The sequence below is a fragment of the Pectinophora gossypiella genome, chromosome 9, assembly GCF_024362695.1.
Source record: "Pectinophora gossypiella chromosome 9, ilPecGoss1.1, whole genome shotgun sequence".
NCBI lineage: Eukaryota > Metazoa > Arthropoda > Insecta > Lepidoptera > Gelechiidae > Pectinophora > Pectinophora gossypiella.
The window spans coordinates 12,442,091-12,458,520 of NC_065412.1; the positions used below are offsets into that span (position 1 = coordinate 12,442,091).

General features: G+C 36.7%; 2 protein-coding genes across 4 annotated transcripts in view; one reads left to right on the forward strand and one right to left on the reverse strand.

Moving 5' to 3' along the window:
* The window catches only part of LOC126369630 (tyrosine kinase receptor Cad96Ca), an 86,645-nt gene extending 72,657 nt beyond the window's left edge, over positions 1–13,988 (forward strand). For all 3 annotated transcript variants that reach the window (XM_050014146.1, XM_050014147.1, XM_050014145.1), the window contains exons 8-11: positions 2,103–2,285; positions 3,428–3,567; positions 6,123–6,264; positions 11,480–13,988. In XM_050014146.1, coding sequence (XP_049870103.1) covers positions 2,103–2,285; positions 3,428–3,567; positions 6,123–6,264; positions 11,480–11,704 — 690 coding nt within the window. In that variant the 3' untranslated portion in view covers positions 11,705–13,988. The remainder of the gene's footprint in view (positions 1–2,102; positions 2,286–3,427; positions 3,568–6,122; positions 6,265–11,479) is intronic.
* Positions 13,989–14,058: 70 nt separating this feature from the next.
* LOC126369625 (uncharacterized) lies at positions 14,059–16,227 on the reverse strand. Its single transcript, XM_050014132.1, has one exon. It carries the CDS (start codon positions 16,208–16,210, stop codon positions 14,225–14,227), a length of 1,986 nt encoding a protein of 661 aa, XP_049870089.1. The 5' UTR covers positions 16,211–16,227; the 3' UTR covers positions 14,059–14,224.
* Between the last annotated feature and the right edge of the window lie 203 nt (positions 16,228–16,430).

A 16,430-nucleotide genomic window follows, 5' to 3' on the forward strand; every position in this document is an offset into this window, starting at 1 on the left:
TTTGAGAATATAAAATATTTAAAAAGGTATTTAAAATAAGCATCTGTATGTTTAAAATACTTATCTGAAAACTGTCAAGTAGTCATTTATGGTGATAGGTGATCAGCCCATCCTTATAATTAAAGCTCCATCAAGTTGGAAGGCACACTGTCGGTTTTCACGACACGACCGGGAAGATAGGCAGCTAAACGTCTTCTATATTTTTATTAGCTTCCAGTTCGACATAGAAACATTTTTAATTTATTTTATGTTTAGAATTTAATTACTTAGCTTTACGGTATTTTATAAGTTTTCCATTAATCTTCTTCGATAGCTAATAAATGCTAATTTTAGAAAAGAAATAGAGTGAAATTCTAAAGCTTCGGCCCAAATTAATGAGTTTGACAAATAGATTCAACAGCCTGTAAAACTATCAAGAGATTGGACAATTAATTGTAATTAATAGGTATCTATGAGGGCATTGAAATCTGTGAAAATTAAAGGAGTATTTAAATAGTTAAATAATCCTTCAATTTTCACAGATTTCAATATAGACCTACTATTATTATTATCAATTCGATAAAATCTGTCTATATTATTTATTATTATAATTATTTATCTGTGGACCTTTAAGGGTTTTTTTTATTTGAACGTTGAGCTTACGATCAGGAAGTCCCGGGTTCGAATCCTGGTGGTGATATCTCAAAAATCACTTTGTATCCCTAGTTTGGCTAGGCCATTACAAGCGGATTACCCGTCCGCCATCGGTGCTTCGGGGGTTATGTTAATTAGTCGGTTTCGGCTACTATTTATTTAAGGAATGATGTAGTTGATACATGCCTTCAACTTGTGGTTCAACAGTGACACAGTGGTTGATAAGGTCGTTCAATTACTCTAACGCATGAGAGAAGATTTCAAATTTGACCTTCAGTATGTTTGTATCAGCAGCAGTAACTGTCAGTACTACTCAGATCCGGAGGACAGAAGTCCTAGTACGGCTTTGAAATAGACTACTCTGGGCGCCATCCCACTTGCGTCAGACAGAGTACTGCGAGGCGGAAGGAAAGAGGGAAACCACTGCCCTATTTTTCCCTAAAAAGTAGCATGGGGAATGCTACATCGACAAGAGCGTGGCTCTTAAATTAGTGATGAATGTTTGTATATTTTGTGTAGTCATATCGTAAATAAAAGGTTCTTGCTAGTCTACTAAACAACCGTTCTTAGGTTTCAGTCATTAGTTGCAATTTAGACAGGCATAGGCCTACGATAGAGGTCATAAAGTGAGATCCTTTACAAACAACAATATCTTTATTACGTTCTGTACCTTCGTTATTTGATATATGTTCGGTAAGCTAGGATATCTTTTGATAAACTCTGACATGACTTACCCGTGTAAAATGATGTTCAAGGCAAGGTCGGGAATAAATAAATACAAAGAATTTATACATTCGTAAAAACAGGAGAATAATTAAAATCACATTAAAATCACACTTACAGTACCGACAAACTTAACTTGTAATTACTTTGAGAGATGATATAACCTGTAGGTACACGGATCCGAAACTATTGTTCGAGCCCTACATCTTAGCAGGGGACAATAGGATTAAAATAAACAGATGAAGACCGATAAACAGATGAGGATCCGGGAACCTGACAAAAAAACCTACAAGAACATTAGACGTAAGTTCGTCTCGACAAGTACATTACACGGAAATGCTGCTCATAAACATAGCTGACGAGGATTGGGTGTTTCTACGTATACACCTCTGCAGTGATATAGAAAGAAAGATGGAAAAAATAATCATATTTTCGGACACCACAGACAGACAGGTACAATATATTTAACACAGAACAGAAACCACACGGAAAATAATAATAAAAAGAACACTAACATTAAAAATTATGAGAGAAAGAAAAACAAACCAAAATCATAATAAAAAAATAAATAATAACAGTACTTATAAATGCAACGCGTAGTGCGTTGCCACGTTATGTTTTTTAGCTCTCAGAAACTGATTATCAACATCAATGTCTGGAAATTCGCGTTTAAGTGCAATTGCACTTTTTTCTTATAACTAAACGTAATGACAACTGAAATAAAATCTTTTTTTATCTCTTTTCAGGAGCCAACCCTTGTGATCATGGAGTTCGTGAGCCTGGGCAAGCTCCAACAGTTCCTAAGAGACTCCCGGGCTGGGAGGCACTACGGGAACACCCACGCTGGCAGCCAGTACCTCACCTCGCGAGACCTGACACACTTCGCCTTCCAAGTCGCTAGGGGCATGGACTTCCTTAGCTCGAAAGGGGTATGTAACAAAAACCCATAATCAGGCTTAAGTCCGGAACGGGGAAGAAGTTAGATACTCCTGTGTCAGCAAACATCTCTTTAGCGCTACAATGGTGCTAATTCCTGCAGACGCCATCTAATTTTATTAAAAGTTATACCTGTCATTTTCTTATCCATTGAAAAAGAAAGGGACGGGTAATCGACAGGCATAAAATTTATGGAATACTCGTCAATTTTAAGCAGAAATCTAAAACAACTGTCTAAAAATTTTACTTCGACCAATAACCCGACAGATTTAAGTAGACAGCAAATCAAACGGATTGCATACCAGCGAGATGCCTATTTTATTCGCACGGGTTATTTATTTGTCTTAAAATTAACTTGTTGACAATCATCCGTCCCTATCCTTTTCGGCAGATAAGAAAATGACGGGTATAACTTAATATAAAATTAAGAGATGTCTGCAGGAATCGGGGCCAATATCTTGGCAGACTCATTAAAAATGCGGAAGGCGTCAACATAATATTTTATATCATTTAAAATCAAAAACATCCTGATTTGGGCAAATAAATATTTCGATCATCAGAAAAAAAAACGAAGATACCGAAAATCGAAAATAATTATTTTTTATTTGTTCAAACGAAAAATGTATGTAGTGTTTTTCTGGTTCTGTATAGAGACGGCTTCCGATTATACCACTAAACCGTTTTAGAAAATGAAGGGGGCGCATAGGTACATGTAACGTTTTCGTTCTGAACATTTGTTTGCCTCGCTCTGTAAAAACACCACAACACATACGATAATACATTATTTGGCACGAAAATGATACCAACATCTTCTTGTACTAGCTCTATAATAAAACACATAATTACTTAAGCGTCTTTTTGTTGACATGTCTTATTCTAGATTTGCCGCAAATGGCATCAAATATTTGGCTGGACACCTAAGCCTCAAACTTGGTGTAATAGTAGAGTAAACTGTAATGTCAATTAACAACTAATACGAAATACATACATAGGTACTTTAAACGCGCGCTTATATCTCAGAGACTATGGAATTCCATTTGCTTCGATCCTGACATACATCTTATGCGTATAATACAAAAGTTCACAATTTAAATATTAGGTATTTAGAAGATAAAAGTTTGTGTTTTTGTTGCAGATAATTCACAGAGACTTAGCCGCTAGGAATGTTTTAATCACAGAAGAAAGAACTTGCAAAGTCGCTGACTTCGGATTTGCGAGAGACGTCGGAGGCACACATGTCTATGAGAGGAAGAGCGATGGACGCTTACCTATCAGGTAATACGACCTTTTATCGAACTAAGGCGATTCTCACACTGCCCTGCATGATGCAGCGTAGCGCGTGGATCCGTGTTCTTTCGTTGCTTGTAAGTATCTCCGTTTGTATAGAAAACACGCACGGTCTAACACACAAAAAATACATCCACGTGCGGGATGCCTTTTCTGTATGTTAGACTGTGCGTGTTTTCTAAACAAATACAAACGGAGATACTTACAAGCAACGGAACAACACGCATCCACGCATCATGCGGGACAGTGTGAGAATGGCCTAAATCACTCACACACTCAATCACATTCTGATCCCTAGTTTGGTTAGGACACTGGCTGATCACCTGATTGTCCGAAAGTAAGATGATTCGTTCTCACGTTAAGCGGTTGATGTTACCTACTTACTGGTGTAAATCTTTACATGACCCATATCAGGGGCCTTTGGTGGCTCAATAATAACCCTGACACCAGGGTTCATGAGGATGGTAATTAACCTCACAACCCACACGATATAAAAGATGGTAGGTAGGTATATCTGAGGTACGGTTACGTACATTAATCTTTGTAAACTTTAATAGTATGCCACATTATAATTTATTGAGAAGGAGTTAAATTAAAGTTGGCATGATATTGGTCATGACTTTACAATCACAAAAAAAACAAACCAAACTTGCTATTGTTACTCGTAACAAAACAGAATGCTTTTTCTTGTCATGTAAGCTGCGGTCAATGACTTACCTCACCAACCCTGTAGTAGCTAGAAGCATCGGATTTATGTGCCTATAGAAGTTTTGAATCACCTTAGATTCGGACATACTTGTGAGGTGATTCAGCTTACAATATCCAACGGAAATTAAGGAATGTCTCACAAATTTTTGACTCGATCCCTGGGCCTACACATCTAACAAAGTTATACTAATGATATACTACATAAACAGCCTATATACGTCCCACTGCTGGGCACAGGCCTCCCATCAATCAACCGGAGGGGGTATGGAGCATACTCCACCACGCTGCTTCTCTGCGGGTTGATGGAGGCGTTTTTTACGGCTAATAGCCGCGACCAACGGCTTAACGTGCCCTCCAAAGCACGGAATCATCTTAGTTTTTAAAGATCAGTCTCATAGAGTGATTTCGACAATGTCCGCATCGGGAATCGGGCCTGGACATCCAGATCGTGAGCCTTCCCCTCTAACCACTCGGAGGCTGTTGATAATGATGATACTACTTAAATCTTTTTATTAACGACAAAAAAATAGAACTCAAACTAAACGTGAAACCTTTGTTCATTGTTTCCTTTTAATTATAACTGTATCTATTGATATACAACAAAGAAAACAAGATATTTATCCTCATAAAGTTGCATTGTTTGTCAAAACAAAGGTATATTCGCTTCCAAAAGTATTTGAAGTTGTGAAATTCTATACAGTTCTATGCTCTCTTGTCTACCAAAATAGTTCAGAACCCAAAATCAATATTCGGAGATGATAATTACGAAATTGTTATTGAAAGTAAAGTTTCGATTTATTTAATTAATTTATAAGTACAACCTGCCCTCTGTACCGCCTTCTGGTCTTTACTGTAATTTCAATAATATATTTAACACTTCCAAGAAAAGAACGTCTAATGACGTTCCGATTCCAAGGTGTCATATTAGCTATTATGAACCATCAATGACCCATGAACTCTGCCCGTGAAAGGATTAATTATTATTTAAATGCAAACAAAATAGAGTTTGTTTGGTACGCTATTACATTACTACACATACTACAAAATTACTCAATTATTAGTATTATACATACTACCCCACTCGCACACACACACAAACACACACACACACACTTACATTTACACATTTTCATACATCTACTCAAAAATCTACACAATTTCTTTTTTTTTTCTTTATAGTTACTGTATATTAGGTATGTAAATTAGATTAGCACCAATTTATATAATTTTCCACCTTCATAATAGAAGAACGGGTCCTGTGGCACAGGCATCCTTTGCTTAAAAGGAGATCAATATTAATAAAAAAAAAACTCTACCCAGCTTCGCCTAAGTGCAATATGCCACGCTCTTGTTGGTGTAGCATTCTCCAAGCTACTTCACTAGTTTACTTTTTTATTCATATAGAACTCTAAGTATAATTATAGAGATTCAAAATTTCAGTCACTTAAGAGTTGACTTTCTTTATTAGTTAAAGTATTTTACCAGTTGTTGACGTTATTAATACTATGTTACTATAGTAACACGTTGCTGGTAAACTGTCTGACAATCTGTCCAAAACTTGTCCAGTATATAAAAAAGTTTCCCTTTAACGTTACCTTGGACATCATAGAAAAGTAGAATATAGCGTTCTATGTTTTGTAAATAGTAACAGGCTTGACGTGCCTTCCGAAGTACGGATCATCTTTAATTTCGGACAATCAGGTGATCAGCCTGTAATTTCCTAACCAAACTAGGGATCACAACGTGATTTTTGTGATATGTCCCCACCGGGATTTGAACCCAGGACCTCCAGAGCGGAAGATGTTAATGCCAACATTCAATTTGTTTTATTTCAGATGGATGGCGCCAGAGTCGTTGTACGATGATATATTCAGCGTAAAGTCAGATATATGGAGTTTCGGCGTGCTTCTCTGGGAGATTGTCACTCTGGGATCTACGCCGTATCCTGGGTTATCTGCTAGTGACGTCATGAGAAAGGTGAGGGTGCTCGTCATTTGTTTTTATCAAAATACAAAATACGATAAATACTCCATTTCCAATATCAAAATCGTTTTTAGAGCATCGCACTGACCAAATACTTACACAGCTCGCAAATTAAAATCATACTTTAGAGTGAAGAATCAGATAATCATTCATAAATCATAATCTCCCTAGCGTTATCCCGTTTTTTCACAGGGTCCACTTACCTACCCTGAAGATCTGCCAGGTCCGGTTATTTACATAAGCGACTGCCTGTCTGACCTACCAACCTGCGATAGGAAAACCAGCCCAATATAGGTTAAGTCACATACCTCCGAAATACATTTCTCGGGAATGTGGGTTTCGTCGCGATGTTTTCCTTCACCGCTGGGAATGTGATAATCGTTTATGATCCAAACATGAATTCGAAAACAACTTCGACTAACATTGGCTTAGGCCTGTGCTGGATTACTGTATTCATAAATGATATCCTAAAATCTGAATAGTGAAGTTTTTCTGCGTAGTTTAGCCTCTCGTTGTACAGTCATGAGCAATAATATATACCCACCTTAGAACCCTGTCGCACTATCATATTTGACATTTAATTAAACTTACGGTTTAATTTATCAAAAAAGTTAATGTGACATGGTTTCAAAGTGTATACACATTAGTACTCGTGACCGTATCTATGCGCCAATCTGATCCAAAATCCCACAAATCCACATAATAAAGTACCCTATGAAAGTGACCCCACAGATGAATTCAGACCGTCATCAATCTTCAAAGACGGTCAATAAACTCCTCTAATTCCACTATGTCTTACAATTTGTGCGACATTTAAGCGGCGAAAAGGGTTTCCAAATGTTTTCTTAACTAAAAGCGTATCTCTACTAAGTTATCCTTTTTGGAAGAAGATAACTAGGATTAAAAGTAGGTGATGATTCTTTACAGCCTCCGTGGTCTAGTGGTAAGAGCGTTAGGCTCACGATCTGGAGGTCCGGGTTCGATTCCCGATGGGGACATTGTCGAAGTCACTTTGTGAGACTGTCCTTTGTTTGGTAAGGACGTTTCAGGCTTGAATCATCTGATTGTCCGAAAAAGTAAGTTGATTCCGTGCTTCGGAGGGCACGTTAAGCCGCTGGTCCCGGCTATTAGCCGTAAAAACACCTCCACCTACCCGCAGTGGAGCAGCGTGGTGGAGTATGCTCCATACCCTCTCCGGTTGATTGAGAGGAGGCCTGTGCCCAGCAGTAGGACGTATATAGGCTATTTATGTATGTTATGATGATTCTTTAAAAACCATATCTCTACTAAGTTATCCTTTTTCGAAGAAGATAACTAGGATCAGAAGTAGGTGATGATTCTTTAGTTTTTATTTATTTCTATATAGATAAAAATATTTTGTCTAACTTAATCATATTTTTATTGAAAATACTTGTGTCCAGACCTTACACTAAATGATTTCCTGAACACACGGAAGCCGATAACTACGCCTTTCTGAAATAATTTCAGATTACATCAGGTTTAATGCCTACTTGTTAGCTAAAGCTAAAGCTAACAAGTATTTTTTTTAAATAAGTACTGGTTTACATAAGATAAGTCAAGCGTTGAATACGGCTCTCTTCCGCCCAAGAGAGTATCGAGTTATTTTGTTCGAAAATAATATAAAAGGAAAATAAAACGTACCGAAGTAGATAACACACAATTCTTTAGAAAAAAATACAGTTAGCATACCGAATGTTTATATCAAAATTATAATGAAAGCCTCGATACCGCTTGCCCTTCGAACTAAGCCGATGTTTTACTACATTTCGACAAACTCAAATCAAAAATCCTTTTTGGGTTCCATATTCACGATCGACGGAAAATATCAAACGATTAACCTCTATTTCATTGCAAATATTTTCTTATTATGCCTTACATCTGTTCGTAAGAGCTTTATACTGTACATGACCTTCGTACGGATAGCTGTTTCCACTTCATTTATTTGAAAGGAAAAACGTACGAACACATAATTATTTCGACATTTTACGAACTTGAAAATAAATATTTTCTTTATTGAACCGGGAGCGATAAAAAAACATACATCGTGTTGTGTGTGTTTGTGTTTTTAAATCAGGACATATCGCAAAAAATATTAAGTTTAAAATCTAAAACGCGACTACGGAAAAATAACGCTCTAAAAAGTATGCAAATTAAAACTGAAACCCTTCCGAATAGTGATGTTTAGGAGATAGCCGTGGTAAGCAAACTCTTAGGACAGATTGGCATTCGCATCGTTACAGTTCCCCTGGACAGTGCTGAAAAGTATCGGCGTCCGAAGGACGTAATAAATATACGATCTCGACGACCCGATTACTCTAGCCCTAGAGGCGGCCAATCAGCTCGCGACACTAAACACTTCAGGACCCCGATACCGACCCCGCCGGCGTGGTCGACAATTTCGCTCAATCAGCCTACTAGGGTTGATTAATTCTTTCAAATATATTTCCTCTCAGACGACGCCCTGAGCCAAGGTTCGCGCCCAACTGGGCACCCTCAGGCCTGTTGTCTTAAACGTTGTAACGGGTGAGAGCCTTCAACGCTCCCCATTTGTCCGGCCAAGTAGTTAATGCCATCTGTGGCAAATCTACAATAAGTCATGTCAAAAAAAAGCATCGTTACAGTACCTGCGTACATTATATCGATCTAAGATTTCGAATCAAAGTGGCTGAAAAGTTTAGTATCCTGAAGTTCTAGTTACTTGTGGCATTGCCCGCCCCTTTAGCAATAACGAGCCAGAGTTTATTGTATGTATGTGTTTAGTTTTCTCAAATGAAGGTTAAGTAATGTGAATTTATTATACATGGTGTTAGTGACATCGTAACGAATACTGAGGGGGATGATTCAAACTACGATTCTGAGTTGATATCAAGGGGAATTTTTCGTCGCAAAATTCATGTTTTTTGTGTTTTGGTAAATTACTTTAAATTCTATATTTTTTGATGGTAAATTCCACTTGTTATTAACTCAGAATAATGAGCTGAATCCCTTAGTTTTCGTTACGACGTCACTTACACTATAAGAGTAGCTATAAGAGTAGTGACACCGTAACAAATACTGACCGGAAGATGATTCAGACCACGATTCTGAGTTTTTTTTTGTTAAATATTTCCAGTTCAATACCTTTGCGACGGAAAATTCCACTTTATATCAACTCAGAATCATGGGCTCAATCATTCCTCAAAGTTTTCGTTTCGATGTTACAAACACCCTGTATACCTGATGGGTGTACTTTGTCTTAGTAATGCTAAGTTATCAAGAAAATGGATGCCGCAAAATTGATATTTTAGAAAGTCTAGAACTTAGTTGGTTGGAGAAGAGCGAACTCTGATTAGGTATCTTACCCAAGTAATTAAAAACACTCCACTAGTAAACCTTAGTTATTAGATTTCCTCTTCCTTTGGATAAAAACATGTTTATCTATCTAAGTAAGTCATCAGGTGGATTCTTTAGTTTTTTTTTGTAATATGGTATAAGTAAGTATATTCTTTGTAGTCGCTATTTACAAAATAATTTTCACGAAGATCCGTGGAGAATATTATTATGTTTCTTAACCCCTCATTTGTGAGAAACCAGACAATAATAGATTTTACATTGTGGTCTACGTTTCGACAGACAAGGGTTAATACATTCATCGAATTTGCCTCGTTGCTGTCCCTTTTTCGAAATGTCCCTAACACACAAAGGCTTCTGCGAAACTTTCTTTCGCTAATGTTACCGTGGATATTTTGGAATGCTCATATTGCGAATTTTTTTTTCCGAAATTTACATTTAACGGCCAAGGGATATATTGTGAAAAAGTCATTTTGCGACGAGAGGTTTAAACTCACGCCCAAATCTGTCATGTCAATACCTTCAGTTCAAACGAGATAAGCTACGGGCTCCAGAATGAACATAGCATCAACACTCCTGTATACATAAAGATGTTGAAATTCTAAAAAGAACCAATTGGTAACACCCCAACACAAATTAAAAAAGAGTGAGCAATCTGTGTATATAATAGGCCCATCTGTATAATAATCGCTTACCACCGGAAATACTGGATGCAGCGTCCACCCAATCTTTTAAAAAGCTCATAAAAGAGTGGTTATTTAAGAACATAATGGTGCTAATTCCTGTAAATACCGTCTAATTTTATTTTAAGTTATATCTGTCATTTTCTTATCCGCCGAAAAGGAAAGGGACGGGTAACCGACAAGCATAAAATTTATGGAACACACGTCAATTTTAAGCACAAATCTAAACCAACCGTCTAAAAATTTTACATCCGTCAATAACCCGACACAGTTAAGTAGACAGCACGTCAAACGGATTGCATACCAGCGAGGTACCTTTTGATTCACCCGGGTTATTCATTCATTTACTCATTCTTCCTAAAATTAAGAGCTGTGAATCATCCGTCCCTTTCCTTTTCGACGGATATGAAAATGACGCATATAACTTAAAATAAAATTAGGCGGCGAATAAATTTATTTCCTATAATAATGTATACACTTAATTAATGTACGTACCAATGACATGTAGCTTACGTTACCAATAAAGATTTGTATTTGTATGCAGAGATGTATAGTTTACAACAAAATAAACATTTAATGTTTATGTAATCCATACACATAAAACATAAACAGCCTAATTCGGTCCCACTGCTGGACACAGGCCTACCCTCAATGAACCGGAGGGGGTATGGAGCATACTCCACCATGCTGCTCCACTGCGGGTTGGTGAAGGAACAGCTTAACGTACCCTCCGAAGCACGAAATTATCTTACCTATATTAGTTTTTTTGTTTTCTTTTCCATAATTCTACAGTCTCTACTTATCCCGGTGGGAAATAGGCGTGAGTTTATATATTATGTAAGTAATTTTATCGGCCTCTGTGGTTCAATGGTTGAGCGTTGGTCTCACGTTCCGGAGGCCCCGGGTTCGAATCCCGGTGGGGACAAACCACTTTGTGATCCCTAATTTGGTCAAGACATTACAGGCTGATCACCTGTTTGTCCTACAGTAAGATAATCTGTGCTTTAGAAGGCACGTTAAGCGGGCACGTTGGTACCGGTTACTACTTACTGATGTTACGTGGGTCAATATCAGGGGTCTTTGGCGGCTCAATAATAACCAGGGATGATGAGGTTGGCAATCCACTTCATAACCCACACGATAAGAAGAAGAGTAATTTTATCTATACATTTCAGGTACGAGAGGGCCACAGACTAGAAAAGCCAGAGCATTGTCGACGAGAGCTCTACAACATCATGTTCTACTGCTGGGAGGTGGACCCTACCAACAGACCAGATTTCAAAGAAGTGGTTGCCATGCTTGAACGTTTACTATGCACTGAGACTGACTATATAGAACTTGAAAGGTTCCCCGATCATTCTTATTACAATTTACAGCCTATAGAAGGAGAAAAAGTGTAGTGAAAGATTAGGATAGGTAGGTGTTAAAATAAACACAATTTTATTAAGCAAACACCGTTCCATTAACACGTTCACTGTGTAACTGAAAATTAGATATTAACGCTTCACGTGCAATGTCGTGTCGTGTCATGTAACGTGTGTGTGTGTGTGTTGTGTGTATTTCTCGAGGAACACATTGGAATTTATGTACATAGACACACTATGGCAAAGAAACATGTGCCCCACATATGGGGCATGCACGTATGTGTTTAAAATTTATTGTCTCATGTGTGGTTCATACACAGTCAACGTGTTAAAACAGTGAAATTCTGTAGAGTCCAAAGTTGAACGTTCCTCGTTTGATTCTCGACATATTTATTTACAATTTTGTACGAACTTTTACGCGAATCAGTTAAACACTTTAGTAAAGCGTCCAAGAGCGGAAAGGAAATGTGGTTATTAATTATATGTCTGCCCAAAACCGTTATTTAAAAAAAAATACATTTCACTTCATGAGAAACTATAAATTAACTTAATGTAAACAAAATATAAACAGTTGTAATAGGCTACTTGACACTCAGTGAAACGATAAATACACCTTGAGTAATTTAAATAAACTTATTTCGTAAATAACTCAAAAGAAAAATGGAATTTTTGGCAGCCACTTTGATACAATGTTTAAAGGGTGAATCTCAAAATTTCAAGTTTGGTGGCGTTTCATATTATTTTTTCCTGAAAAATTGGGTTCCGACGTGAAAAAGTTCCAAAAGGATCCTCGGTTCCGACATGAAAAAGGAATTTTTCAATCCCCAATTTTCCCAATTTCCCCAATTTTTCACGAAAAAATTATATGACAGTCGCCACCAAACTTGACACATTTTGATATTCACCCAAGAAAACAAAAAGGAGAGGGCATTCACAAAAAACACAACAGTTTGCACGTAATATGGAGGTGCATTGTAGTACTAATACATTAGGATTATATTTCGCTGTTACATTCCAATAATCTGATACTTCTTATCCTCTTCCTCCTCCTTGCGATTGATGAATGTGGAGGAAGCAAGAGAAGTATGTCAGGATCGAAGCAAATGGGATTCTATAGTCTCTGCTTACCCCGGTGGGAAATAGGCGTGAGTTTATGTATGTATGTGTATGATACTTCCTACTCTGCTATTTATGCATTAGTAGGGTAAATTTTTAGTACGTTAGCTTATCATAATAACATTTTTATTACATTTAAGTGTAATAAATTATTAAAGCGAAATTAGTTTTAAATCGAGATATAAGTATTTACGATGTAAAACCCGCATGATTGTATATTTTGTTACTTACTTATAACTAGTTGTAATATTAATATTAACATTTGAGATTATATTAAAAAATGAAGATGTAGTAAATCGGGTTCTAAGTAGCACTAGTCTTAGAAATAATAAATCATTTTAGTACTGAGTGGTTAAAAAGACCACAACGAAGGAATTCATCTAAAAAGCAATACTTACTGCAATTTGACATTTGCGTATATAAAAGTAAGTGCGTAATAAAAACAAATGTCAAAAAGCAATATTGTTTTTTTTAGATGAATATCTTCGATGCGGCTTTTTAACCTACCCTGTTTTGAAATATCTGTTGAACGAAATAAATTAGCTAGTTACTGAATTAATTTGTAAGTAGACGATGCTTAGACAGCACAAACAAAATTTTCTAGCGATTCTTTCTCAAAACTAATTAAATTATCGATCTTTAGCACAATCAACGTCATAAAGGTGACTACTGCGCAAAATTGTATCTTTTGTGTGTGAATCTGGGCTTTAGCCACGTTGTAGACGATTATAAAACACAATAGTGTCACCAACTGTGATGAAATATCTTTCTTATTAACATATTTTATCACTGTTAACGTTTGAAACTTTTCCAAATAGTATGCAACTTGGCTAACTCCCAGGTGTTTTTAATGATATTTAAAATTTCCACACAAAGCTCTAAACTGATCTTTATGTTGATGCTTCTAAAACTCCCGTGATTGATGATAGGAACAAGTCCAGAATTATAATTAGGTAAGATAATAACAACAATGGACGCAAAATCTACAGCTTCGTAGACACGAAAACAAAGTCCATGAAAAATATTCGTTTTTTTTACATAAGTACTACTTCCATTTGGACTTAATAGAAGACATATTTAAAAATAATAATGTATGCGGTAAACGGATATTTCAAAACAGCTATTGTATTGTACCTACACTAATATATATTTTAGTATTTTTTTGTATTGTCGACAAGTTTTAAATAAACACTGTTAAAATTCATCTCTATTTTTATTTATAACAGATTATTATAAATATTATTTTTAGATAATAAGTATTTAGAGCCGTTAGAGCTTAGGCAGAGCTGTCCAAACAAAGAATACGTTAAGAGGATTTTTATATAATAAAAGTCTGACCTGTAGAGTAAAAAATCCTTACCCATATCTAAAATAGCTCTACCTATTCGGATCACCGCTCTCGTAAACAAGATATCAGTTGGGTTAATTTCATTCAACACATTAACATGATTTCATACGCTTTCTACAATTTACTTTCCGCTTGAAATATTTTGTGTTAACAATTATTTCTATAAACAGCGCAACAGTTCCACTTATAACGCCTAGAGTCAAAGCCAAGAATCCTCCTTGCAAATGCCCTAATGACAAAGGATTTCCGTCAGGTTGATCTGCAGCTAAGGTCAGAAGGAGTTTCGCCCTCTTGCGTGAATTTAGTTGAGCGAAATATCGTCTCACTTCCGAATTTACTCCCAGTTGCTTGAATATCTCCAAAGTATTCGAGAATCCCTGCATAAAAGCGAACCCTTTCAGAGCTACCATCTCCAATGAAACCGTGAACATATCCCGTTCAAAGGCAAAATACCTGAAGTTACCCGAACTGTCACTCAGCTCCGATAACACCGAGGAGAAGTGTGCTAACTCCAATCGGCTGCATAAAACCGAAAAATTCCTATAAACCGTTACATCCATCAAAGCCTTGCTCATGTTATCAACATCTACCCACTTTTCCCCGATCATATAATCGAATGAGTCACTAGAATTGTAAAATAAACCATGCAACTCTTCGGACCCTCCAAACTTGAGTCCGCTTTCGACTAATTCCTCTATCGTGTCTATTTGTTCTTCAAACTTCGGATTCGTTAAAACATCTATTAATTTAGTTTGATAACATGTTAAGAACAGTATGCAATAAATGTTAAAAAATACGTAAAACACTCGCAAACTAAGTTTTACAGGACGAGCGTAAGCACAAAATCCAACATGAGATATCCACGTGTTCATAATACAATGACGCAATGTTTTGTGATACAAGGTCTCTTTACTGAAGTGACCTAAAAATATCCAGCTTAGTACACAAATAAAATATGCAGCGATAACGCATTGCCAAACGGTATTTTGGAATATGATAAATAAGGCGGTCCACTTAGGCGATTGAAACGCTCGAGGAGCTACCCAAGTATAAGCATCGGCCAAGTAGGTTTTACTGCATTCGAAGTCTTCGTGCACGTCGAAATCAGGAAATATACCTCCCATCAATATTTGGCCCTTTTTAGCTGCCAACTCTTTCAAGGCTCCATCCCAAACACCTTCATTTCTCTCACCTCTAAATCCATTAACTAAAGTATATTCTGTTTTGAAATTATATTCATCAGTTAGCCGCTTAAAATACAATTTCTCAATGTTCGGATCGTCTCTGTCACCGCTAACAAAGGGTTGTCTCTCTAATGCAAGTATTTGGAGAACGCAGCCTCCCATATTGTCTGGAATTCTATCTTTGAAATCATCCTTTTGATATTTTAAAGCGCCCCGTTCACAACTGTTAATGACAAGAAGTCTATTCTTTGCGGTCTCGTTAAAATAACCACAGTATTTGGGCGGGTCAAACGGGCGCCAACTATAAATTATCGCATTTCTTATATCACTCTCTTTAGGTACAATCACGACAATGTTAATAACGTTATTTCTAAACAGGCAGGTTAATATATTTTCTACCAGCAACGCATTTGCTTTGTCACTTGAAAAATTGAATAACAAAATGATGAATTTTGCGTGCGGATTCCATATCCGAGAGTGTACTATTTTGCTTGCAACTTTTGTAAAATCTTTGTAATTGTCGATTAGGATGATTGCGTAGTGTGCTACTGGGCGAGCATCGTATGGGTCTTTATGCACTATTGAAAGATTTTCATCATCAGGACTATCTTCTCTACAAATCGCAGAACCTTCTTGTCTAGAAGTCTGAACTTGCACAGCGTGCTTTACGTTTATATTAATGTGTTTCAATAGCTCGGTGTGAATTCTTGCGACTGATGTACTGACGTTGTTCATGTTAGCAAATAATAATAGTCCGGATTTATTGAAATTTAATTCTATCAATTCGCTGATGCAATTAGCAAAATCACTAATAACTGTAGGTCCGGTAGGATTTATTTTAGCTTCAATTGAATGTCCCAATGATAGGAAAATGAGTAACAAATTCATTTTCATTTGTGATACCGTTTCGTTTGAACATTATTGTAACACTGACGAACATAGAACGACACATTTTATTGTGTGTGATCCAATCACGTAAAGGTAATTACGTAATTTATTCTAGTTTCCTCGTATTTAGGTACCTAACTTTAATTGTATTTTCATGCAGGCGTTATCTACAACAATCTTCCATTTTACAACTCTGCTGTAATTATCGCGTATGTTCAAACTTGCT